Source organism: Eurypyga helias, unplaced genomic scaffold (assembly GCF_000690775.1).
Source record: "Eurypyga helias isolate BGI_N326 unplaced genomic scaffold, ASM69077v1 scaffold15699, whole genome shotgun sequence".
NCBI lineage: Eukaryota > Metazoa > Chordata > Aves > Eurypygiformes > Eurypygidae > Eurypyga > Eurypyga helias.
Genome location: NW_010270333.1, coordinates 17,575 through 43,117, shown reverse-complemented (window position 1 = coordinate 43,117; position 25,543 = coordinate 17,575). Strand labels below are relative to the sequence as shown.

The window sequence follows — 25,543 nt, the reverse complement described above, 5'->3', positions numbered from 1 at the left end:
GGTTGTGCAGGCCAGCCCCGCGCTGCCCGGCACCACCCCCAGCTCTCTGCGAGGCGGCGGGTGCCTCCCGGGAGAAGCTGTTCCCGCGTGAATCCCGCGTTACAGCAGGACAGGCTGCTCTGTGCCGTGTCCGTCTGCCGGGCGTTGCACCAGCATCGCTCCGCTTGTGATCCGAGTCACGGCGTTCTTTTTATAGCTCGCGTCCTAAATATGTGCTCGGTCGGTTTTCTTCTCCCTCGTTTTGGGCTGTCTCACTTCTAAGGCCCACTCGCCAGCTTCTCACAGTACTAGCGTTTCTCCCTTTTCCTGATGCTTTGCAGGTCTTCGCATGAAACCGGAGACACCGACCGCAGCTGCTGTAACCTGACAGTTTGCTTCGAAATGGAGAGCATCACGCAGTTGTTCAACAACCTCTGTGAGGCACACCTGACCGGTTTGCCTTGGAAGGTCCACCTGGGCAGGCAGCAGATCAGCAAGAGAAGGGCTAAGCAGAGTCTGAAAAGGGTTGCTTACAATGCCCTGTTTGTTAACCTTTTTCAAGACGAGGCTCATAAGCTGCAGTCAAACGTTTCCAGGCTTCCGGTGAAAAACAAGATTTTGATGCTGTCTTTCAACTTGAGAGTTGGTGGCCTAGGTGCTCAGGCGGATAGGCTGGAGAATCTTGTGGAGGAACTGGAAACAGCTGAATGCCTACCATTTACTGAAGTTAATTCTGTCTTGGATCTCTTAGTACAGCTTGCTGGAACAGGCCCTCCTCAGCTTGTACCGCAAAAAAAGGACTATTTTCAGAACAACAAATACGTTGGGAGAAATGTCAGATATCAGGGGTACGATTATTACGACGTGAGCGTATTTGAAGCTGATATACAGTCTCTGATAACGAACGAAGAATGTCAGTTCAACGACACAATTCAAAAGACACTTCAGATAATGGAGGCTGCGCCTGGCACGGGACTCCCTGCCATAGGCTTGTTCTCCCAGGTCTATCCTGCCGGTGACAAGTTTGAGAAAGAAACGCGTGTCTCGCTCTTCGGGGCTCTTGTCCATAGCCGTACGTATGATATGGACATCAAGTTGGATTTACCACCAGTGCCTGACAATGCAGATTTGTCTGGACTTGCAATTAAAGTATGGTATCATTTGTTTTGGACTTAAGCGTATGCATGCTTTCAATATGCCACTTTGAAACCATAGTTTAAAATACAGGCAGTCGTTTAATTTGTAATAGATGCGTGACAGTGTTGGAATTTAAGGTGAGGCAGGGATCCTTTGTTGAGAACCAGATAAGCTTTTTGGATGCAGAGATGTAGGGTAACAAAAACCTTGGTCTTGTCCTGTAACTTTCTAAAACCCATCATGTGGCCACAGGCTTTATGAAGTTAAGCTATCAGCTCTATCTGTGCCTTCCCCACCTAGTGATCTTTTGCGTGCATTTTTGCCTGCTTTGTATATTGACATTCTTTGTGGTTTTGCTTACTTGTTACTGCTCGGCCTGACTGCATAAGCTTTCCTGTCTGAGTGTATGTGTTCTGCTGTTCAGATTATATTACCTAACTTGTATTTTCTTCCTGGCTTCTTGTATCTTAAACATTTTTGTCAGTTACTATATTTCATTGAAATGCCTAGTTCCCACAGTCCTTTTACCTTTTCAGTGTCTGCAGCTTCTACTGTATCCCTTTTTTTTCCCCTTTTGCTCTCCATTCTGTTTATTTTTGCTATGTTTTATTCTCATAGAGGTACTAGATAAACTTGTTAGGTCTCCCTTCCCCTTCATTTTGTTCCCTGTACTGAACATGTAGATATCTCTTCCAATTCCCCTAGCCCAGGGTCTTCATTGAAACTTGAAGGCAGCCACATTAAAAAAGCAAAGCCCTGTGCCATTCAGTGTGCACACAGGGACGTAAGTTGTAACTGAGTGGAGGCAGAACCTTTTTGAGTAAGTGCTGTCCTCTTTCCATCAGACTGGAAAATCTTCGATTTCTTGAAGAACGTGCTACTTTTTATGTGGGTGTGATTGTCTTTTACTAAGATTGAGTTGATGACACATACAACTCCTGTTGTGTGGGAGTTGGGGATGTGGGATATGTGCTGTTTGGACACCTGCAGATTTTCTGCATATGAATAATCTTGTTTTGATGGCGATTGTTGTTTTATGTATAGGCATTAATACCCATAGAGACTTACCAAATGAAAAGAGCGCTTACAGGAAAAACTTAAAATAGGTGCAAAGGGAGGGTGGATGACAGATTGAGTTATGTAGAGTCACTTGGTCACGAGCGATAGCAGGACATCTTTATTGGCATGTGTTTCTTCAGTCAGATGTTTTCATGTGTAACATTTGAACTCTCTCTGACAGGTTCCCCAAAGTATAGACCAGTCAGAAGATGAGGGATTCCAGTCAGCATCCAATCTGACTCCTGATTCTCAGTCAGAGCCGAGCATGACTCCAGACATAGACTTATGGGATGCAGTCCTTACATACGGACCCAGCAAACGAAGATGTTGGGAAAGAATCGGATAGTATGTGTCTGATGTTACTGGCAAACTTACTGTGCATCATATGCAAATGTATGAAGGAGCATTTCATCTTGGTTCCAAATGACCTCACTATAAATAGTGAGATCTGCATATTTAATTGATGGAATTCAGTATACTGCATTAATGATTGAGAAAGGAATAAAGGTCATGCATCTTAAACCAGTTCTGAGGTTGCAGCTGTTTCATAGGAAGAGATTAAACAAAATCATCTTTGTCAAAGACACTGAAGGGATTATGGGAATGCTCACTGATTGAGATGCAACGTTTTTCTAACTAACCTGACTTGTTATGCACTATGCAATACATCTCAGTCTAAAACGATTCCGTATTTTCAGTTCAAAAGAGAAAATGGTAGTTGTAGAGCACTAGAATAATTAAACCTACATTTCCCAGTGCTGTAGTATATTCCTTTTCCTTGTCTGTAACCAAACCAGAAGTTACTATAATGGATTTCTTGATGGTGTAGTTAGACTTGTAGTTCTTTTGGCTGTGGACTGGAAGATGCATCTCCTCAGAGAAGGCTCTATATAGCCCTGTTAAAGCTTTCTAGCTTCCCTAAAATGGAAGACAAAATAAAAAGGCAGGTATCTTCCTTAACATTCCTGATAGACTGTGGTGTGCCTGATTCTGGGAGAAACTTTGCTCTGTATGTTTTCTGTAATATTAATGAATGTAATATTAGTGATGTTTTAAGGCCAGGCTGGATGAGGCTTTGAGCAACCTGGTCTAGTGGAAGGTGTCCCTGCCCATGGCAGGGGGGGTTGGAACTAGATGGTCTTTAAGGTCCCTTCCAACCCAAACCATTCTGTTATTCCATGATTCTGTTGCAGTGTTATACAGTGTTCTAATCTCTGGGCCTGAGAAGCTCCGAAACAATTTCCCTGATCTGATTTTTCAAAGGCACTGTAGCACACTCGAGCTTTGTTCCTAGTACAAGACAGTTTTTCTTCCTACCATTTAGACTGTATGGATCTTAGAGTCACATATAGACCATACATATGACAGCTTTCATGTAATACAAGCTACTAGAATTCAGAGTTTTTGAAAGAATCAGAAGGAGAAGTTGTTTTGGAGGAGATAGTAATCCTCACTGGGAAGAGCTGGAAGGTGTTAATACAAGTCATTACAGCATTTTGAGCATATTGCTCATTAACATATTTGAATATTAGCAATACATGGACCCTGGAAGTCTGGTAGACATTGACCTCATTTTCTTAATCTGAAAACCGTGTCGGGGAAGGCCACAAAAGAAGGTGGTAATTCTCTGGCAATGTTCTTGTCTGAACTGATGTTCAAATTATGTACCTATTTCTTTGCTGTACTGCATTTGGGCTGCTGTTTCCTTGACTGCATGTGCATTCCCTTGAAAAGGTGGTGTATTACTAGTAGCTGTTTCCCAGTCAATACGGGCTGTGTACACTTCTGAAATGCCTGGGGTGTTTTTTCTGGAGATAGATTTCCTCCTTTTCGTGTAGTCACCTTGTAATGTTCTGTTTACTCTGACACAGCCCACCTGGTAAAAAAGAAGAACCATACCTTACTGAAGCTGGGAGAGAAGCTTTTGACAGATTTTACAAACTTCGAGAAGGGGAACTGCAGCTGTTCAGTAACACTGTACTTCAGCTTCCACAGCTGGTGCTAATGAAGGAACCTGAACTGGTCAAGGATGTCTTGAATGTCCTCATTGGTGTGGTATCCACTACATTTTCACTCAACCAGGTATGGAAGATTTCTAACTGCCATTCTTAGTCACGTCTTTTTTTTTCTTTGTAGCGGTTTCCTCTTCAATACGTTTATTTCTTTTCAGATCTTGCAGTTGTGGATACTGTTAAAAAGTTGAATGTGACCTAATGGCAATAAGGCAGCATTCATATATTGCAATAATGGTGTTATTGCAATAGGCTAAGAGTATTTGTAGTCCTCCAAGTGAAAATAGGTGTATGAATACTTGAAAATAGATGTGTTAATAATTCTGTAAATTGGATTTTCTTTAAGGAATTAGATAATGAGTCTTACTCTGTATGTTTGAAAATACCATTCATACTCCTGAATTCTGCTACAAGTTTTAATATGTTTCTCACACTGCCCTGGCTATATAGTCTCAGAGTATCTAAACTGAAAATTAGTCTGCTGTTATTTTTGTGTGTCAGTGATTGCTATTTTAAATTAGAATACAGCTATGAAATATCTGAATCTGCCTTTTTTCCCCCCTCTCTATATCCTTTTAGGCTGCTCAGACATTTGTGATAAAAGAGGGGGTGTATGTATCTGGAACTTCACCAGAGGCAATGCACAACCTACTTTTAGAAGTTGCAGAGTATGGAACCTATTACACGCGGCTGAGTCGTTTTTCTCTTCAGCCAGTTTTAGATTCTTCATACAGCAAAGGACTGGTGTTTCAGGTAAAACGATTGTATTAAATAATCTAGATTGAATGGGTGGATTCTCTCTGGTAGGGAAGGTAACCTTGATTTTGTGTAAAACTGGAGTGTCTGCATTCTAACTGCAGAGCATTTTAAGTGTATTGCTCATCCCAGGTCAGCAGTGAACAGTGCCACCGTGTTTAAATCACAGCTCTCTGCCCTTAGGGCTTGCTTGCACTGGAACACATGACAAACGGTCTTCATTACCTGAAGTGTGATTTTTTTTAGTCATGTGGTTCTGCTGAGGACGAAGGGAATTCCGTTTTTAGATGTTTTAAAAACATTTCATATTTATACATTAAGATGTATAAAATTAGAATTCAATAACTTTCTTAATACAGTATGTATATATGATACTTTTTAAAAAATTAAATAGAAAAAGATTAGATTTAATAGTTTTGATTACTTTGACTTAGTTCCATATGAATCACAAATTTTCCCTGCCAGTCCTCTGTGTATTATGCTGAACTCTACATACACTGCATAAGATCAGGTGATTTCATCTCTTTCTAATGCATGGAATTAAGTTAGGATTGGTTACGAAAATGCATTTCTTCTGAATATTTGATTTACAGTAACATTAATAGAAATTGAATAAGAAGATCTCTCTCCTTGTCTTTGTTAGAAAGTTTTAGATGAGGTTTTTTTCTAGTATCCAGTTTGGGCATGAAAGTAAGGAAACTGGTGTCACTGGTTTCATATTATAGCTGTTAGAGAACAAGAAGCTCCTCAAAGGGCAATTCAAAAAAGCTGAACCAAGATGCTTTATTATACTGTGCGTGGGTACAGGCTCCGTGCACTGGGTGTGTGAGGGGTGTGAGGAGTCATCCGGCCGATGTTGATGTCTGACGTTGCATGGACCCTTGCTTTCCCCTTATTTCTGTATGCAGCTCCTTCTTACCCGCACAGGCAAATTATTTTAGTAAAAGGCTTGTTTTCATGCTGATGCAATTGATGTGAGACATAGATGGACTATTAACAGCTTTAACAGTAAGGCTTTAAATATTTTCTGTTGATACTAGGCATACACAAGTGGGCTGAGAAAGTATCTTCAATATTACCGAGCCTGTGTTTTGTCAACACCTCCTACTTTAAGTCTTCTAACAATCAGCTTTCTCTTCAGAAAATTAGGTCGTCAGTTGAGGTAAGAGAATGATATTAAATATTTAAGCTTTTCATAGCAGAAAAAACCCCAATCTATTTCTTCATATATACTGAAAGAGGCAGTATTACACAGGCATTATGTAGTCTTTCAGTATTTTTCCTCTATTTTAACAGAAAGATTCCTTTATATCCAGAAGATTCTAGAGAAAACATGTAAGGTCTCTATTCAGTTTCTTTGTTAATCTTGTCATTCAGCTGAAACAGTAGGGTGGTTGTATGATACTCGACTTCAGCAAAGTTGTGTCACGATGATCTCAGAGATTTCTGGTGGAAATTGTTACCTAAGTTTTAATACTGTTTTTTAGGTATTTAGCTGAACTTTGTGGCATAGGAACAACAGCGCTGGGGATCAGTGGTGGAGCTGGTGCTTCATTTCCTACGGTGAGAATTTGATGGTTTTTACATTTGGTTTGGATTACAGTGTTAATACTTTTCAAAATTGGGTAGGATTTTACATAAAATATTTAGTGTTGGTCTCTGCTAGCAGAGAGATGACCTTGGACCTCTGGTTAGAATGCTGTGATCCTTTCTCCAGGTATTTTAGAATTTTGAATTTTGTTCTGTGTTTTCAATTTCTAAAGTAAACAAAGAACTCAAAATAGGCCTTAGAGTGCATTTAATTTAATTCTAAAGGAGATGCTTGTAGCAAGTCAAATGAATCCAACTCTGAACATACGTGTTTCCTTCCAGTGACTGTAAGGTGATCCCTGGGGTAACTAGCTCAGACACAGTGACCTGAACTGCAGATAGCTGGGGGAAGTGAGGTGGATCCTGCCTTCTGTGTCTAGTGAAACATGTAAAGCTGTGCATTTATTAGTCTTTTGCTATTAAAGTTGTAGTGAAGCTTGTTGCCTAATATTAGAATATTTTTCAATTTTTTTTTTAGGGTGTTAAATTGCTTTCATATCTGTACAAAGAGGCTCTCAACAACTGTAGCAATGAGCATTATCCAGTTCTTCTGTCTTTGCTGAAGACGAGCTGTGAACCATACACCAGGTGCGTCCATACTGTTCTCTGCCTAACTGTGTTTACGAGTAGTTCTGAATTAGTAATCTGGTGAGTAACTCTGCTGATGTAAGAATGGCTTTTTAACATTTTCAGAGAGAATACAAGAGTGTGGCTGTATCTGCAAAATACATAGAAAAATTAATTCATTTTGCTGGATCCTTCTTTCCCTCTCTTTGCCAGCTCAGTGACAGCATTCAGGTTTTATGTGTGACTAGGTTAGTAAATAAATACATGTAAATAAGACTTCTTTCTTGGTGCTGGTCCTGGAAATTCATACTGGAATATAAGACTCAGATAAACTTCTTTTTTAATTTATCATACCTGTAGTAAAATCCTGAAATTGGCAACTAACAGGTTTCTCTTCATGTTGCACAGACTGGGAAAGTTCATGCTTATTTCCACTGCCTTTCTCTTGTGCACTTTCAGTAAGCAAAAATTAAAAAAAAATAAAAACTGTTGTTCATTAAATAGATGTAACTGACTAGCAGTAGTAAGTAGAGTTCCTTGGATTGCAAGAGTTTTTGTTAAGGAGCGCACATAAATTTAGAAATTGTTATAGACTTCTGAAGAGACATTAGACTTTGTAAATAGCTATTTATAGTGTTTATAGTTATAGTCCATCATCAGTTTACAATGATACTTAGTAGATTTAATGATACTAGACAGAGAGAACCAAAATCTGTCAAAATGCTCTAAATGCAAGATTCCTCCCATGGTCCCCTTTCTTGGGTGTTAGTATTGCAACTAGCCAGAAATGAAAGGATTAGCTTCAAGGTGCTCTGAGCCTTTTTATCTGTAGTTTCAGATAATTGTATGTTTTTTATTTCCTCAGAAGTTTGCTTTCACCTAGAGGAAATAAGAAAAAGTGTGAATAAATAACTACGAATAAATATTCCAGAACAGTAGTTGTCATTATTGTATGTGTATTAAAAATGGCTCTGGGCCCGGGGAAAACATGCTTGATACTGCGTCTTTGGTTTATAGCCTTTTAGTTTCTCCTTGCTAAAGCTACCTCTCTATCAGATAAATCTTTCCTGCTTTTATCTCTCCCTATGGCTTTGATGTGCAAAGATCTGTAGAAATTTTTAATATATACTTAGCAAATTAATATACTGAAATAAAAATATTTTTTTAATTAAGGCAGTGTTCCTTCATCTTAACTATCACTGAAATGTTCTATATAAAGATGGTTTCTTTTAAGAAAACCGCAGAGACATAATCCTGTATCTTTGAATATCAGTATGATGGCACTTAATTGCTGGGGTTTATCCTGCCTATAGCTTGTGTGTTTTGTTGTTTTAAAGAATATACTTACTGTTTGGTTATAATAAAGGTGAGAAGACGAGAGGATTGATTTTTTTTCATATTGTACAATTGTATTTCTTTTAGATTTATCTATGACTGGGTATACAGTGGTGTATTTAGAGATGTATATGGAGAATTTATGATCCAGGTGAATGAGGATTATCTTTGTTTCAGAGGTACAGTATGTATATGGAGCATTTCTCTCTTACATAATTTGTGCTGTTAATTAAATCATTAAAAATACATACTTTCATCTTTTTGTTTGATATGTAGATAAACATTACTGGACTCATGGTTATGTTTTGATTTCAAAAGAAGTAGAAGACTGTGTCCCTGTATTTCTTAAGCATATTGCTAATGATGTGTACATATGCGGGAAAACCATAAACTTGCTGAAATTGTGCTGTCCTAGGGTAAGTTTTGCTTTGGTTACTTCCTATTATGTTGAGAAAATGATGTCTCTTTAGGGCAGGTTTCTAGGTTTTTAGCTGTTACTGCCTAGGTAGGATGTTGATTCATGAAAGGCGATTACTTGCTCTCAGGTACTTGTGAGCTGGTTATCCACTCTGCTTGTTAACACCTCAGCACAGAAATACGGAATTTTAGCAGCATCAAATGTATTGTATCCAGTGCACATGCTGTATTGCTTATTTTTCTTTATACTGAAAGCAGAAAGGTTTTAGGCTTCCAAGCAAGTGCCTTCCATTTTTCACACAACTCGCACTACTGTTATTTAATTCAAAGTTGCCTCACTTACCAGGCCTTGACTCAGTCCTGTGTAGCTCTTGTATTTTGGCTCTGTCACTCCATTTCCAAGGAGTGCTTAAATAGTTCTCTTCATTCATATTTTGCAGAACGAGTCTTGTCCTTGATAAGAAAAACATGTTAAGCTACTTTGTGTCTTCTCTGTATATGTTTCACAGTGAAACAGCCACAGAGGTGTCGGGAGTCTGTAGGCACTCCTTCCCAAGTAACTACTATTCTCTCTTTTTAAGACAGAGCTGCCCTGTCTTGACAGAGCTGAGCAGCTCAGCGTCAGCGATCTGATACCACATTCTAGGAATAAGCCTAAATCCCAAGTGAGATGACTCTGCTAGTTCTCCTGAGTCCGCTCTGATGAGCGGTCTCAAACCATGACTCAGGTGTGCCAGCGGTCCTGGGCTTTGTATAACACACTGTCAGCCATCAGTTCCATTATAATCACGGCTGTATCGGTCACTAACACAGTATCTTAACAGACCATTCCCCCAGGATGTGGGGCACCCAGGGTCAATCATCTTCCATCGGTCTGAGAGTGCCAGTCACATTTCATCCCTTCCCATGGTAATTCTCTAAAGAGCTGGCTCTTCCTGTTTGCTAACGCAGTCCCAGGAACATAGCTCTGGGCATCCCATCTTCTGGCTTTTACCAGTAGACAGGAATCCAGTGTGAGCGTGCTTGTGTGCTGCTTTTCTTTTTCTTTTAAAGCTCACTTACCTGTTTTCTGCAGTGAGTAGAACAGCTCCAGAGATGTAGGGGGGTTGAGGTGGAGCACAAAGACCTAAGATCCTTAGGTGAGAGAACAGGTACTCTGTGATGTACACTGGCTGTATTTTTGAGAGTTAACCTGTCGGTGTGTGTTAGTTACGTTCCAGACAGTTCCTGTCAAGTGGGGATCTGGGGGGGATGTAAATGGACAAACCTTAACTTCTGATAGGAAAGATGCATTCAGCGCCGAGTGACTCAGCCTCAGTTAATTTGGATATTCAGAAAAGCAAAATTTTAGACATTTGGAGCATTACTAGCGTAAATGTATGTATCAGAATTTAGATTCCAATTTAGCCAGGAAGAGGGGACCTTGGGAGCCTGTGATCCAAGTTCTGGAACATTATACCTCTGTCTCCTACTTTGAATGATATAAATGTTAAAACTGATGATGATGCAACGAATTTCAGATCCTGTGGGAAAGCTTGTTTCAGTATTATGAGGCATTGCTAAATTAAAAAAGAATATAATGTGAGTTCACAGCGTAACGTTTTACAATTTAAAAATGTATTTAAAAGGAAATTTCTCATTTTGCAGCATTATATATGTTGGTCAGATATACCTGTTCCCCGGATTTCAGTTATTTTTTCACTTGAGGAGCTCAAAGAAATAGAGAGAGATTGTGCAGTGTACGTAGGTCGAATGGAAAGAGTTGCCCGGTACAGTTCCATGAGCAAGGAGGAAAAGGTAAATGAATGAAAGAATGAAGACCGTATTGTTGGCATTATTTTTCTTTAATATTCCTTTTTGTTATAACTTTGAAAGAATTTGTATTAATGGTCAGATTTTTTTCATTGGTCAGTTGCTGTCTGAATTGTTATCACAGCAAACAAACTTAACATAACTCTTCAAAGTGTAGGTGGAGTGTTGTCATTTGTTGGCATTTTCATATGTAAGATGAGGTGATTTGGGTTGCTTTTTTCAGGATTTGCGCATGGAAATAGCCAAACAAGAATTAATCGTTCATGCTCGTGAAACTGCTAGCAAAGTGCTCAAAGCCATTAATGGTAAGTTGTGGTGGTGTTTCATGTGTTTTCTAGTGGCTTTGTTAATGCAAACTGACAATACCTTCGTTGTAATACAGATCGACAAGTGTCGGAACGAATGGCCTTGGACGCAAAGAAGCGGGAACAGTTCCAGAAGCTGAAAGAGCAGTTTGCAAAAGACCAAGAGGTATTTCTCTGTGTGTTTCTAAAGGCCAACTCTATTTCTTAGTCAAATAATGGAAAGGGTATCTTGATTTATTGTACTGAAGTTGAATGAGTAGCTCCTGGGGTACAAGTGAGACCTTCTCGCAGACGTGCGTGTTACAGCTGGCATCGAGAGTGGCTTTTAAAAGTGTTAAATATTTATGCAGCGTCGCCTTGCCATAAAGCAAGAAGAGATTGATGATGATTTCAGCTACGCCCGAGAACTCAGAGAGAGAGAAAAAAGACTGAAAGCTTTAGAAGAAGAACTGGAAAAAAAGGCAAGGTAAATGTCTCCGAGTCGTCTCTCAAAGCTTAGGTACTCCAACACCATCATAAAGACCTCCGGAAGTATTAAAGTAGATTTGTTACAATCAGAATTTCAGGAAAAAATTTAACTACATCTTACAGTTGAAAGCTGAGGCCACAGCAAAAAGAGTCACATGTATGTCAAAGCAGAAGTAAAAATCAGAGTTCGATTGATAATTATTTGAATTGTTCTTGTTGTGCATCCAATTGTATTTCACTTTCTTCTGTTATATCTAAAAATATAAATATATGAAAATTATATAAATATAAATGAGTGGCCTACTAAGAATAGTTATAGAAATACATATTGACTAAGAATACAGTTCTGTTTTCTCCACCTGTTTCTTCTCTGTGATTGAAGCCTCTGGCTTCCACTTTTTAAAAATTGCTTTTCGGTTCTGAATTGCTAAAAGGTCTTACTCTTTGGAAGGGAAGAGGAAAGTCAGTATGTGAAAATCTGTAACTTAGCTTTATTTTTACCTTCATCTAGGCAAGAATTAATTGACCATTACAGCAAACTTTCTGATGATGCAGCCCGCAGGGAACAAAGAGCCCTATGGAAAATCCAGCGACACAAGTTGGAAACAGCACGTCTGAAGTTTCTGTTAGAAGATCAAAAACGCATCGAGGTATCTTCTGAAAAGATCAAAGAAATGTAATTTAGAAAAATTTAGTACTTGGTTCTCAGACTCTTGGTTTTGTCATTTTTACTTCTAGGAAATGCTTGAAAAACTTCCAGATGGAAACTACAGGAGAAAATTAGATATTATTCCTTATAATCAGTGCCCGCTGGCTTTAGATAAAAATCCTGTTGTGAAAGATCCACATTCACTGGTGAGTTTATTTTCTTACATAAACTCCAGGTTGCTGTTCTATGATTCCCTCAAGGGAGCTCATGTCACAGTCCGTTTCAGTGCCGTAAACACGAGGTTCACTGTAACAGCAGGGTGAGTGGGTATCATATTATCTGTAGTGCATCTGAAAAATTGGAAAATTTTAAATCTGGCATGTAATAAAGTGGTGCCCTAATAAGTAGCTTGATGATGTGACTAGACATACAGTGTAATAATTATTTATTTTTTAGGTGTCACCTGTGAAACCTCTGCATTCTGATGAGACAGCTGGCAGCAACGACTCTGAGCCTGGACTGGAATATGCTCCTTCTGCTGACAAAGCACAGCCCGTGCTGGAGCTGACAAATAACGATGATCAGCCCTTTCAGCCTAAAGCAACAGAATCTGGAGGCAGTCTCCAAAGTTCAGAGAAAGCATGCAGTCCTCTATGTGGTGCTGATTCCTTGCCTGAATCCACTGTGAGTATAGATGATTTCTTATCAAAGCCACAAGATGAACAACCTCTTGCCATGGTCATACAAGGATCTTTGCTGGATGAAGCATTACGAAATATCAACTCGGATCTTTCTGAAACGTCTCAAGTAGATCAGCCTGTCTTGGGAGGAGCGCTGGAAGGAGAAGGCAGTGCACCACTGCATCAGCAAAACGAGTATGATTTTAATACAGTTCTCAGACCATCTGCAGCTTGGCAGGGACATATTAGAGCTGGAGAAAATTTATTTGATGGGGAGTACAGAAGGCCTCGGTGGAATATTCATGGACATGCATCTGACGCCAACATTAGAGTGGGAGAATATGTACCTCATGTGGACACGTCCCAGCCACGTTCAAGTCCTTATGGGCATTCTTCAGACTCTCACATAGAAATCAGCAGCTGTACTTCCGAAGTTGAATCTAGACGACCCCGATGGAATATTCATGGGCATGTTTCTGAAGCTCATATTAAAATTGGGGAATATGCTTCAGAGGTAGAGCCCTCAAGGCCTAGGTGGAACATTCATGGACATGCTTCGGAAGCCAATATTAAGGTTGGAGAGTATGTGTCAGATGTAGCTCCTACAAGGCCTCGATGGAACATCCACGGTCATGCATCTGATGCCAGTATCAAGATTGGTGAAAACGTGTCAGAGGTGGTCTCAGCCAGACCTCGTTGGAACATCCATGGGCATGCTTCACAGTCTCACATCAAAATTGGAGAACTGGTTTCAGATACAGAGCCTTTGAAATCTCGTTGGAGCCCATTTGGTCATGCATCCCAGTCCAGCATCCAGATAGGGAAGTGGGCCCCATCTACAGAAAATGATCCAATACCTCATCGTAAACTCATTTCTGGTCCTTCATCTGACTCCACCATTCAGACACTTCTGTACAGCAAAGAGTTATCTCCTGCTGACGGGAGCAGAAAGGAAGCAGAAACATCACAAATTAAGGAAGAGGCTTTACCACAGTCACAGTCATCTGACAGTGTCCCAGTCCTTCTTGATGCTAATATCAAAGATGACAAAAAGGAAAATATAATGGAAGAGAAACAAGAAGGTAAAATAGAATGTATTCAGTCAGCATTTATTTCAGGGCTCGTGAAAGTAACTGTAAGTGTCTATTTCAAAATGGGTACTTACCCCTTAATTTCTTGCACGACTTTTCAGACACTCTTAGAATTCAGAGGAAAGAATCTGAGCTTAGTCTTGTCTCCTGTACACAAGAAACAGAGCATTGAAAAATTCTAGTCTGAAACTTTGTGAAACTGGACCTCATGTGATCGCATAAAACTGCCAGGGCGGGACTGTGGGGAGGGCCTGTTCTGTGGTAGTCTGTGGAAAGATTTTGAAGCACTTCAGGAGCACATCTGAAACATGGTACTAAGTATTACAAGCAGGTCTAAGTAAATGCTGTCTTTAATTTACTTGTCATTACAGTAATTGCAAGTGTGGTCAACAAGGACCCTTCTACAGATTCCTCCCAGAACGTGCAGGTAAGAAACAAAGTAGTTATCAAGAAGACTTCCTTTTCCTTCGAAGGATTAAACCCACTGGTAGTTAAGGTAATACTTTTCTGTCCTAATCTAGTAATCAGTGTAATACCATATTGTTTTTATACATCAGGAAAGTACAGATGGATGAGCTCTTTTATTCTCAGTTGGAACCTGTAAGTTACCTGTAAGAACACTTAGGCTGTGAGTAGACAGAGCCAGCATCTCTCATTAAATTGGCCCATTTTTTTGTTTTAGGAAGAAGAACCTGAAAAAGTAATTCGACAAGAAACAGACCCTCGAGAAACTTTATTTACTGAAGTTACTGCTCCCAAGACTAAGGAGGAGGAAGGGGGAGAGGAAGATACACAGAAGAAAGAAAAAGCTTATTTGAAAGCCTTATCGGATCAGTATTGTATTGAAAAATATCAAGATAGTTATGATTTGATGTGTGAGTTGAACTGTGGGAATAGTAGGTCAATAGAAGATGTGGTAAACTGGAGGAAGAAAGCTGAGTGCCAGGAAAATACCTGGATTACCCATAAATTAGCAGTGTTATGAACTGCAGTAGCCAAACCATTTGCTTCTAGGCACAAAGATGAGAAATACATTTTGACGCATTATGATTTTCTAACCCAGAGGGGTTTGTAGAGATTAATAGAAACAGATTATCAAATTGCTTAAATATAATAACTCACACTATTTATGTATTCTTAAATTTAGCAGAACTGCCCGTTTCTCATCTCTTGCATCATGTGATACCAAGATCGTACACTTTTCCTGTGGATCCCATGGTGCAGTCAGCAACGGATGAAACGGCTGTACAGCTGAGTGAGCTCTTGTCTCTGCCAGTGCTGATGAAACGTTCTATTACTGCTCCACTTGTATCTCAGTGAGTATTTGTTAGAAATACTGAATCCATAATTTAGCAATTAATATCATGATCTATATTAGTTCTGTTTTGAGACAAGAGTTTCACAGAGATCTGTTCTCATAAATTTTCTCTTTGCTCCTGGAAGTGGTTCAGTGGATAGGCCACTACTAACTAAAAAGTTTAGATTTACATTATAAATAGTGACACAAACTTACATTTTTTTGTGCACATTAAAAATGTGAAGGTCTGTTTGAAAGACGAGGGCTTGGAGGGAAGTGTTTGCTCTCAGAGTCGTGGATTATGCAGCAGCGGTTTCAACACCACTGGCATTATTATTCTTTCAAAAAGAAGGTGTATTATTCGTACTAGTTTTTATTTGGCAGGTGAAAGATAAGGGGAAAAAAATATTTTGCATATGTGAAAGCTCATGCATATTGATCAGGATGTATTTTATGTTTCTATGGGAACTCCAGCTGCAGGGCTGTTTTGACGTTTAATATGAGCTGTTCTTGTTACTGTTGGAATTTTTTTTACATATATGTTGGACCATTTTATTAGCATATCTAAAATTAGTATATATAAAATATACTAATATATATCTATATCATGCTAAAGAAAAGTTTGTTATTATGTATAAGATTAGCTGCTGTCATGAAAACAGTTATTCAAAGATGTATTGAAATGCTTCCTCTTTTGGAATCTTCTTTCTTCTAAGGTTGGATTTCCATTTATTAACTCTGAGTACGCTGTACGCAAAGATTGGTGCAATGTAGAAAGATCTAGTGATCTAACTTAGCTTTAAACATCCAGATTGGCTACCAGAACGATCTGTGTGCAGATTCATGTATTCAGCAAAGCAAAGTCAGTGAGCCCGAGTTGTGTGCTGGCAGAATTAGCCTATCCCTGATAGACAGGCTACACGCTGGAGGGAAGGGATGCCATCCAGAGGGACCTGGACAGGCTGGAGACGTGGGCCACTGCCAACCTCATGGAGTTCAGCAAGGCCAAGTGCAAGGTCCTGCACCTGGGTTGGGGCAATCTAGATGATCTTTAAGGTCCCTTCCAACCCAAACTTCCAACCCAACCCCTTTGTATGATTCTGTGATTATTTAACGCTTGCTTGAATACCTGCGCTACACTTCAAACTGTAGTGTAGATCCGCCCTCAGTATCTAGTGTCGGACCTTTACCAATTGGGATATTCTGCTCAGGGATTTAGTGTTCTTTCTTCATCTGTTTGTGTAGATGACAGAGGTGAGACAGAAGGCTGTTGATAAAATGTCACTCCAGGCCCAGCAGCATGTTCTAGAGATCGTTATATGTAGCCAGTCTTAAGATACTTCCCCAGTACTGTTCAAAACCCAGTTACTGAAGTGGTAGGTTTTAATTTGGGTGTATTCTGGATGAAGATTTTTTTCGTCCTGTTTTTTTGCTTATGTGAATATCATCCTCTCTTGGGTCTCGAGAGTTAAGTACTGGGGCATTGATCTGATGCAGCCACAGCTGAATATTAACACTAAGGAAGGAGTTTCTTGTGAGAATAATACCTCTTTTTTGGTTTTATTCTTAGTGTTTCTCTTGTGAACAAAGCAATAGTTGATTACTACTTTGTGGAACTGAATGTAGAGAAGCATTTTGAAGCACTGAGGCACTTCTTGTTAATGGAAGATGGAGAGTTTGCTCAGTCACTCAGTGACCTGTTGTTTGAGAAGGTATTTGCTTTGTTGTCTTAATCCTTGGGTTTGGGTTGTCTGCTTTTGCTTGATACCTCTGGATTAATTTGGATGGGAATGAGGGAATGGTGTGAATTAGAATCCTGGCTTGTGCTGTTTCCCTCTTTTGTGGCATGTCAGGAACCTTGTAGCAAGGAACTCTATTGACATTGTAAGGACTGAGGCAAAAGAAGGTCTTTGCTTAGAAGGGATGCCCATGCCCAAGGAATTCCCAAGGAAGAGTAATATTTTCTCATGCTAATCCCAGCAATAGAGAGAGTGGAAGGCACACTGAGGATGATCATGTCTAACTTTGACAGATAAGCAGTCGTGGAAAGGTGTTTCACTCCTTCCTGTGAGAACGGTTGCTCTGTCCCCTCCCGTCTGCTGGCAGCAAGGCTGGAAGAGCCTGTTGCCATTTGCTAAAATCCAGTGGAAAGGCCTGTGTTGCAAAATACCTGCTCTTACCTCAGAGATCCTATAGAGCAGAGGGGAGGGCATCTGAAAATAGTGCTGGGCTCTCTGTTGAGACAGTGTTTTCATGACTGAATCTGTGTTCATGGGGAAGACGGCGAGGTAGGAGGCATAGCCTGAGTTAATGTAGCTGCTTGCCAGTGCAGACACGTGGCTGTAGGACCGTTAATGCATTTCTCTGAATCCTAAGAATGCTTTAAACCCAACCAGGAAAGCACCTGGGGATTTAGACTGGTTGAATAGCTCTGAGGGTGTTGAGTTGATGAGGTAGGCAGATTGGAGTTAGACAGCTAATGCCACTCCTCTCGCGGGCGTTCTGCCCCACCAAAGCCTGAAGGCTGTGTTCCCTGCAGCAGAGATGTGCAGCAGCTCCCGAACCACAGCAAACACAGTCCAGCGTATCGAAATAAATCAGAACAGGTATGAGATTACCTTCGTGCTGTGAACAGTACATGGTTCAGGAGGTGCTGCTTCTGCTGTTCATGCATCCCTGTGGTAGAAGGTTCCGATCGGAATGGTGGGGCAAGGCAGGATAGTCACCACTTTGCCACATTCTGCTTTAATTCACCTGTGCTCAGGAGCCAAGACTCTTTATTAATACTGTGTAATTAGGAATTTTTTTCCTCCCCCAGCTTGGATCAGGACAAACACCTGGTGAACTGCTGAATCCACTGGTTCTTAATTCCATCCTGAATAAAGCATTACAGTACAGTCTTCACGGTGACACCCAGCTTGCTTCCAATCTTTCTTTTGCCCTCAAGTATCTTCCAGAGGTGTTCAAGCCCAATGCCCCTGATGCTCTGAGTTGCTTAGAGCTAAGGTACAAGGTAAGAAAGCATGGAGAAAGGTAGAATACTGCAATTATACCATGGTTCTTACATGCCATGGTAGGGCGAGTGTGTTCTTAATAATGGAATGCCTTTAAGAATGGAGTAAAAAAATTGTGTAATAGAAATGACAGGATTTACTTAGCCTGTCCATTGCATTACGTGATTAAAACACAGACCTTAATTTTTATGTCCCCAAAATACTTGTGTCTCAAATATTCTTGTAATTTCTAACACAGAAATGTAGTACCATCAACACTGTTACTCCTTTTAGGTTGACTGGCCTCTGAACATTGTCATCACTGAGAGCTGCATGAATAAATACAACAAGATCTTCTCCTTTTTGCTTCAGCTGAAGCACATGGTGTGGACTCTCAAGGACGTTTGGTTTCACTTAAAACGCACTGGTAAGTCTAAGGAGTGAACTAGAGAGCGTGCTGTTTAAAATGCTTTTAGCACCCTGTGCTGGACAATTGCTTATAAACAGTCATGTCAAACTTCAAAAGCCACCGTTTTTTAAAGAAACTTCCTGGGTATTTTAAACAGACTTTACTACCAGAAACCTTCATTCCTTTAAAAATCCTGATTTTTAGACAGTCTCCGTGTGTCCTGCTGATAATATATTTCTTTTTTTATTTTCAGCGTTAGTGAGTCGTGCATCAAATTCTGTTCAGTTTCGACAACTCCAGCTGTATAAACATGAAATGCAGCATTTTGTGAAAGTTATTCAAGGTTACATTGCTAATCAGATTCTTCATGTTACATGGTGTGAATTTGGAAACAAGCTCTCTTCTGTGGGCAACCTGGAAGAGATTCACAGAACACACGCTGAATACCTCAACAAAGCAATCTTCAGGCAAGCCACTACACTTAATTTCACTTCAAATATTTAAGTTAATGGAGCAGCCAGTCTGGCCTAACATATTTGTGCAAAACTGACTTGTACCTTAGGCACTAAGTAGTCTTTACACGTGAAGGTGGTCTTATGTAAAGGAAACAAACTTCAGACCTCATAATGTGCCGTGTGCTTCAATGCTTTTCCTCAGCTACCCATCCTCTTCATTTCCCCAGACTCCTTGGAGTCGCCTCCAGCTCCTTTTCACCTCTGCAAGCTTCGAGGCTACTCAGGACAGCTCTGACCTGAAGACTAAGGGCACACTTGTCACAGTTCTGATTTTCTTTCACCCCATCCTTGTCCCAGCCATTGTAAATGCGTGCTGTTTCATTCAGCACGAGTGGTGTAAGCACAAGTAAGCCTAGCTGAAGGGGGCCTACAGGGAAGCTGGGAGGGGACTTTTTACAAGGGCCTGTAGTGACAGGACAAGGGGTAACGGGTTTAAACTGAAAGGGGGGAGGTTTAGATTAGATATCAGGAGGAAATTCTTCACGGAGAGGGTGGTGAGGCACTGGAACAGGTTGCCCAGAGAAGCTGTGGATGCCCCATCCCTGGAAGTGTGCCAGGCCAGGCTGGATGAGGCTTTGAGCAACCTGGTCTAGTGGAAGGTGTCCCTGCCCATGGCAGGGGGGGTGGAACTAGATGATCTTTAAGGTCCCTTCCAACCCAAAACATTCTGTGATTCTGTGACTGCAAAATGTACGTTGAATATAGCTTTGTGCCTATGTGCAGTGATGAGGACTGGATTTTGAAGGAACGGATGTGACCTGATGCCTCTCTCCAGATTTACGAGCAGTGCAAGAGACATTTGTCTTTTAGGAATTGCAGGCTTTTAGCCCTTTGGTTACTGTATATGAGGCAGAAGGGTGGTGTGAGTAAGAAGAGAGGAGCTAGGATTTATTTTTTTTCTTCTTGAAGCGTATCCACTGGAATGATAAAGTGGGGAGATGGAGGGAGAAGAGGTGACAACAGAAATTATGAAGAAGAAAAGAAATCTGCCCTTTCATGTCTCTCTCTCAGTTTTAGTCAGGAAAAAGACTTGCCTAAAGCTGCTGTTTGGATACCAGGGGATGGGATGGGAGGGGATTCAAGTTCAAGAGGCTTAGAGCATGATAATGTTTTTAAATCTCCTTTCCAAATGCAATGTTGTTCTAGAGATCAGATGCACCAGTGTAAATTTTGGTTTCTTGGAAGAGCAAGCAAACTATATTAGGTTTAGGCACCTTTTTAAAAATCACTGCTACAACTGGCTGCAGTCGTATGGATTTTGGTTTTTAGCAGTTAAAGAGGAAGCCTAAAGGATTGCCACTCCTTTGTATTTTGGTTCCTACAACCAATAAATCATGTCAGCCACACTTCTAAAGTTGGTTTTGTTCTGTTAGGGGTTTGTTGACAGAGAAGGCAGCCCCTGTGATGAACATTATACACAGCATCTTCAGCCTTATTTTGAAGTTCCGCAGCCAGCTGATCTCTCAGTCGTGGAGCTTTGATGCAGGGAAGCAAATGGCTGTTCATCCCAACTTTGGCCTGATGCAGCAGTCGTACAATACCTTCAAGTATTACTCCCACTTCTTGTTCAAAGGTAAGAAATTGCATAAATCCTAGAATGAAGGAAAAGTCAACTGACAACTGAAAGTATTACTAAGAGGTTTTGGAAGTGTAGGAAGATGTGTGCACTTAGCGTGTGTTAGAAAATGTAGGGCCCAAATGAAAACTGCATTGTCGTGGTTTGCAAAGATCCGCATCTCCATCCATTAAAATGTCCACACCAGAAATCTGACAGATACCCCAAAACTGACCATAAATTTTTGCTGATTTGCAAAATAAGTATTTGGTGTTTAGCTCTATATGTATGTGCTTACCTTTTTCTTGTCACTGCAATTGAGTTCTGGAACTTCTTACTGGCCACAGTGAGAGATACTTAGGTACCACTTAGAAGTAGTTTTAGACATGCCTGCGTTCGTTGAGCATCACCATTGCTGTGAGATTTCAAAATTCTGATTCCCGCGTTGGGCTAAAGCTCAGAGAGCCTCCCAGCACGGGGTGGAGCTTACATCCAGTGCTCCAGGCAGGTGTTTTTCAGCTGCACAGATCATTTGCCAGATGTGCTTTCCTTTAACATGACAAAAATTCTTCTCACTCTCAGCATAGCCTATAATGTGAAGAAATGGCTATTGTCTTCCCTCTCCATTTCTCTCTCAGATCTTGCTTGTGTTTCTAGTGCAAGTTACTTACCCTTCCCCTGAGTAAAGTGGTGGTTTGTGGGGTTTGGTTTGTTGGGTTTTTTTCCAGAAAACCCTTAATTTCCAAAGGAAGTGCAACTGTTTTCCTGAGATCTGTTTTTCTAGAACATTTTCTAGTCAGACTATATTCTTCAGGAAATGAGCTGCCCTTTTTATTCTTTAAGGGTGTCCAAAAATGGTGTCAAAGGACCAAAAACACATATTTCAGGATGAGTTAGAATGGCTGCTTCCAAATTCTGCAGGAAGTCAGAACACCTCTTGGAGCTGCCTAAGCCCATACTACGAGATCTTTGGTTGCTTCATGGACAGAGATTAATAAACCATTCCGTAAGGAAATTTGCTGAGTGAGCTAGTTCTTTACACCCTCTTTATCAAGCACTACGGAACCGACGTGCACTTGTTCATCTCCACCTGTACCTTCAGTCACCGCGTACCGTAAAATGCTCTCTTCCACCACGGGTCGATCCAGAATCCATTGAAAGCTGATACAAGGGGGTCTGGACTTCAATGGCTTTGGCCCGAACTTCTAACTCTACACTTCCCCATCTTCCTTGCATGTTACTGCTGCTTGCTTATTCCCTTGATGCTAGTGCATGGGATGTTCGTGAGCTCTGAGAGCTTTGGTTGCCTTTTTTCCTTTGTTATTAAGGATGTTTAGAGCAGTCAGTTTGCTCATAGAGCTTGAGGGGGTTTGTCCAGGAAATTCTCTTTGGTTTTCTCTCTCACAATGGACTTGGCTCAAGAAAACTTCAGCAGAGCTGCTTCTCTCACAGAGGTCACCAGAGGACCTAAGCACACTTCCCGGTCAGTTGAAATAACGATAAGAACACGCTGTGAAAGCATCTTGAGAACACATTCCCTTATTAGAATTACACAGTTTCACTTACAACTGACACATAATCTTTCTTTTTGCATCTTGTTTGAAGTACTTTGTAATTCCAGACCTGAACCTTTCTTATGCAAAAATATACATTTGTTCCCGTTGCCTTGAGATTCCTGCCTCAGGCTTTTTTTTTTTTTAATTAAAATGCATAGATACTGTCAAGGCTGACTTCAGAATATTTATCTTAGTTGAAGCTTATTTTATTTTTTTGTTTTTCTTCTAGTGGTAACAAAGCTTGTAAATAAAGGATACCAACCACATTTGGAGGACTTTCTACTGCGAATCAACTTCAATAACTACTACAAGGATAACTGAGCTCTGTAGGGTAAGGGTCACTGATAGCATGGTGAAACAGAAACAGATGAACCTACACGCTTATGATTTATCAACGCTTGTGCATAATGCCATGCAAGAGGCATTTTTCTTCAGTGAAATAACGTGCCACCTAATAGCTTGAAGAATATAACCACCACATCCAGAGGATGATGCTGCTTAAAACCCACCGCACCTCCCGGTTGTTTGATCTGCTGAGAATTGATGTTGTCGTTACTGCCAAGGTGGAGAAGCCGAGTGCCTGCTCGTAACGGGAGCAGGTGCAGCACTGTATATCTGTGAATGTGTAAATGGTGAATTTTCAGTGTTGTGAATCTCCTCCCATGTAAATATGTGTATGTGAAATAATAAATTAACAGACGCTTTCTAAAAGTGTTTAGAGAAGAGTATGTGGTACAAGGGTTCGGACAGACACACGCACCTAGTTGATGTTGTTTATTCTCAAACTGCGAGTAATTCTCAGTCTAAACAGGGTAACTAATTTCTTCAAGGCTGTCACAGTGGAAGAGGGCATGATATTAACTGGTTTCCTTCTGTCCTACAGAGCAGGAGGCTGAAAGAGGAAGAGGCTTGCAGACTGAGCTCTTCTGTTGCCTGCACAGGCGGAGAGCTGTTTGTCTCCCCGACTTGCTCTCCCGGAACTCCCAAGGCCCGGTATGCGTGAGCAAGCTTGCCTTCTCTTGCAGGCTGGTGCCTTGTCTTCGCGCCCCAGTGCCCACTAGAGAGCAGCCTAGTCCAGAAACAGATTATCAAACTGCTTAAACAGAGTGACTTACTGTTTATGTATTTTTAAATTTAGCAGAACTACTGGTTTCTCATTTCTTGCATCAAGGTCGTACGCTTGTCCTGTAGATCCTATGGTACAGTCAGCCACAGAGAGCAAGTAGCTGATGTTTGGGAGCTTGGCACTACAGTGTTAACTGTAGAGAGAGGAAGTTTTTAGCTTTCCTGTGAACCCCGTGTGACACCTGAAGGAAGACCATGCTGCGTACCTGCAGTCAGCTGCCATCAACATAGGCAGCTAAGGGAGGGCAGAAAGAGGGAAGAGAGGAAAAGTGAGTGCGAGCACCTAAATTAAACCCCTGGTACCATGACACAAGAGGAGCAGCCTTTTCTCCACTGGCTTCCAGAGGAGTCCTCCACGATGAAAGAAAAGCAAGATCAGCAACAGCTAACAATCAGACTGCCGAAGTGCAAGGCATGAGTACCGCCCGTCACCACCCCGCTGCACTCTAGTGCAAGGCCCCTTCTGCCGTGCTGCACAATGCCTGCCATGGCTACAGTGCTAGCCTACTCCCTCCCCCTTGGTGAGAGACACTGAACTGACCTGGAACAGAGCGCTTTAAATGTAACCTTTTAAAGTGCTTTATTATTTTATTAATCCCTTTTACCCATCTTCATGCTTCCAGTTTTCCAGCATTTACAACAGTGGTGATTTTTTGGTGAGGACTTGGATTAGACTGTCATCTCCAGAGATCTGTTCCAACCTCAACTGTTCCGTGATCTTTTCAATTCAGCTTAAATGCTGCTGTTGGATTTCTTTGCTTCGCCGTCACACTGAGCTCAGTAATGCTGATCATTTTACCAAATTCAGCCTTTTTGATGGACCTAGTGACAAATCTAGCAGCGAAGTTAGGCCTTCAGGTGCAGTCTTGCAGCGACGACTGGCTTCCTTACAGACACAGGTCCAGAAAAAGAGAAAACAAGAAGAAAAGTATGTAAATGAAGAACACGACCCTATTTTTATGGCTGCTCGTGATGCTGTATGGCATGGACTAGCCCTTCGGCCAGTTCAGGTTTGCTGTGTCCCCTCCCAGCTTCTCGCCTACCCCTTAGGCCAGCGCAGGGTGAGAAGAAGAGAGAGCCTTGACCCTGCGCAAGCAGTAGCCAAAACACGGCTGTGTTATCTGCCCTGGTTGAGCTGGAAATCCACAACAGCTCCGTGCAGGCTGCTTTGAAGAAAAAGTTAACTCCACCCTGCCCAGACACTGCACAAAGTAAAACTAGTTTTGCGTTGGAAAATACTGCTTGTTTAGAAAGGGCAGTTAGGAAATGCCAAGAACGACTTCAAACTAGAAAAACTGATGTGTATTGTCAACTTTGTGGTGTTATACACGCACTTCCGTGTAGAAACGGTGGTAGTAGCCCTCTGCTTTTCTGCACAGTAGGTTTTGAGTGCAGTGAACTGAAAGTCGTCCTGAAACATCTACAGATCAGAATTTAGATCCACACCTTGGCACTGGCACCTCCTAATTTGTGCAGCTTTTTTTTTTTTTTAAGAAAAAATGGAAGCAGATGCTGTTTAAGTGTCAATGCAACTATCTGTTGTTCTACTGTATTAAAAAGTCAACGTAGTTTTCTAAAAATATCAACTCCAGAACAGAAAATGAGGTAAGCTTTGTAGGTCAGCTTAGTGTACTAAAAATGCTTCTGCTTACACACGCACAAGGTATTAAATCTCACCTCTGGGTTTCCCTGAACATGCAGGCAGAGCAGGAGCTCTGCAGTGCTGTGGCACTGTCCTTGCCCAGCCAAAACAGCAGCAGGGGAGGAGAGAATCTGATGTTCTGCATGCCTTGGATACAGACACAGATGTGTGGCGTTTCCCCTGGGATTTCTGCCTAGTTTTTTGCTGTAAAAACTGCATGACTGGTGAGTTATGACGCACAGAAGAAGGGGCAGTTTGTACTCATGCCTGTCTGGAAGTTTCTCACCACCCCTCACGTCCTTCCCATTTGTATGCCACGGTGCATCGCAGGGCAGCTGTAAGGCTGAATTGGGGGGGTGGGGGGAGCAGAGCTGCCTAAGTTCCCCCAGCAGTGTGACGGAGCTGAAGGGGCTAAGAGAGGGCACAGCTGGATCACCCTGAGGAGCCACACGTGTATCCAGGGGGGAAGGTGAGCTCCGTCAGAGCTGGGTGACATTCCAGCCTACCTCAGGATGTCTCTCAACATTCCCAATGATTCAGCAAAACAACTTACTAATTTTAGTATATCACCTGCAAAGCACTTTTCACCCCCTT

At 41.3% G+C, this 25,543-nt stretch overlaps 1 protein-coding gene across 1 annotated transcript; it reads left to right on the top strand.

Annotated features, from left to right (window-relative positions):
• Positions 1 to 381: 381 nt before the first annotated feature.
• On the top strand, positions 382 to 22,733 carry TUBGCP6 (tubulin, gamma complex associated protein 6). The gene is made up of 25 exons (XM_010158413.1): positions 382 to 1,128; positions 2,357 to 2,520; positions 4,047 to 4,257; positions 4,767 to 4,940; positions 5,984 to 6,105; positions 6,431 to 6,506; positions 7,012 to 7,121; positions 8,523 to 8,614; positions 8,712 to 8,851; positions 10,500 to 10,649; positions 10,888 to 10,969; positions 11,047 to 11,135; positions 11,320 to 11,435; positions 11,949 to 12,087; positions 12,176 to 12,292; positions 12,543 to 13,848; positions 14,229 to 14,284; positions 14,540 to 14,732; positions 15,005 to 15,173; positions 16,725 to 16,866; positions 17,973 to 18,167; positions 18,442 to 18,574; positions 18,810 to 19,023; positions 20,445 to 20,644; positions 22,412 to 22,733. The coding sequence occupies exons 1-25, from the start codon at positions 382 to 384 to the stop codon at positions 22,501 to 22,503; spliced, it is 5,229 nt and encodes a 1,742-aa protein (XP_010156715.1). The 3' UTR covers positions 22,504 to 22,733.
• The last annotated feature ends 2,810 nt before the right edge of the window (positions 22,734 to 25,543 follow it).

What these genes read in the sequence shown, in the direction of transcription:
- TUBGCP6 (XM_010158413.1), top strand. Translation starts at nt 382, where the DNA reads ATGGAGAGCATCACGCAGTTGTTCAACAACCTCTGTGAGGCACACCTG. An exon ending in CCATGAGCAAGGAGGAAAAG is followed by an intron (nt 10,650 to 10,887) that starts GTAAATGAATGA and finishes TGCTTTTTTCAG; the next exon opens with GATTTGCGCATGGAAATAGC. An exon ending in AGTGCTCAAAGCCATTAATG is followed by an intron (nt 10,970 to 11,046) that starts GTAAGTTGTGGT and finishes GTTGTAATACAG; the next exon opens with ATCGACAAGTGTCGGAACGA.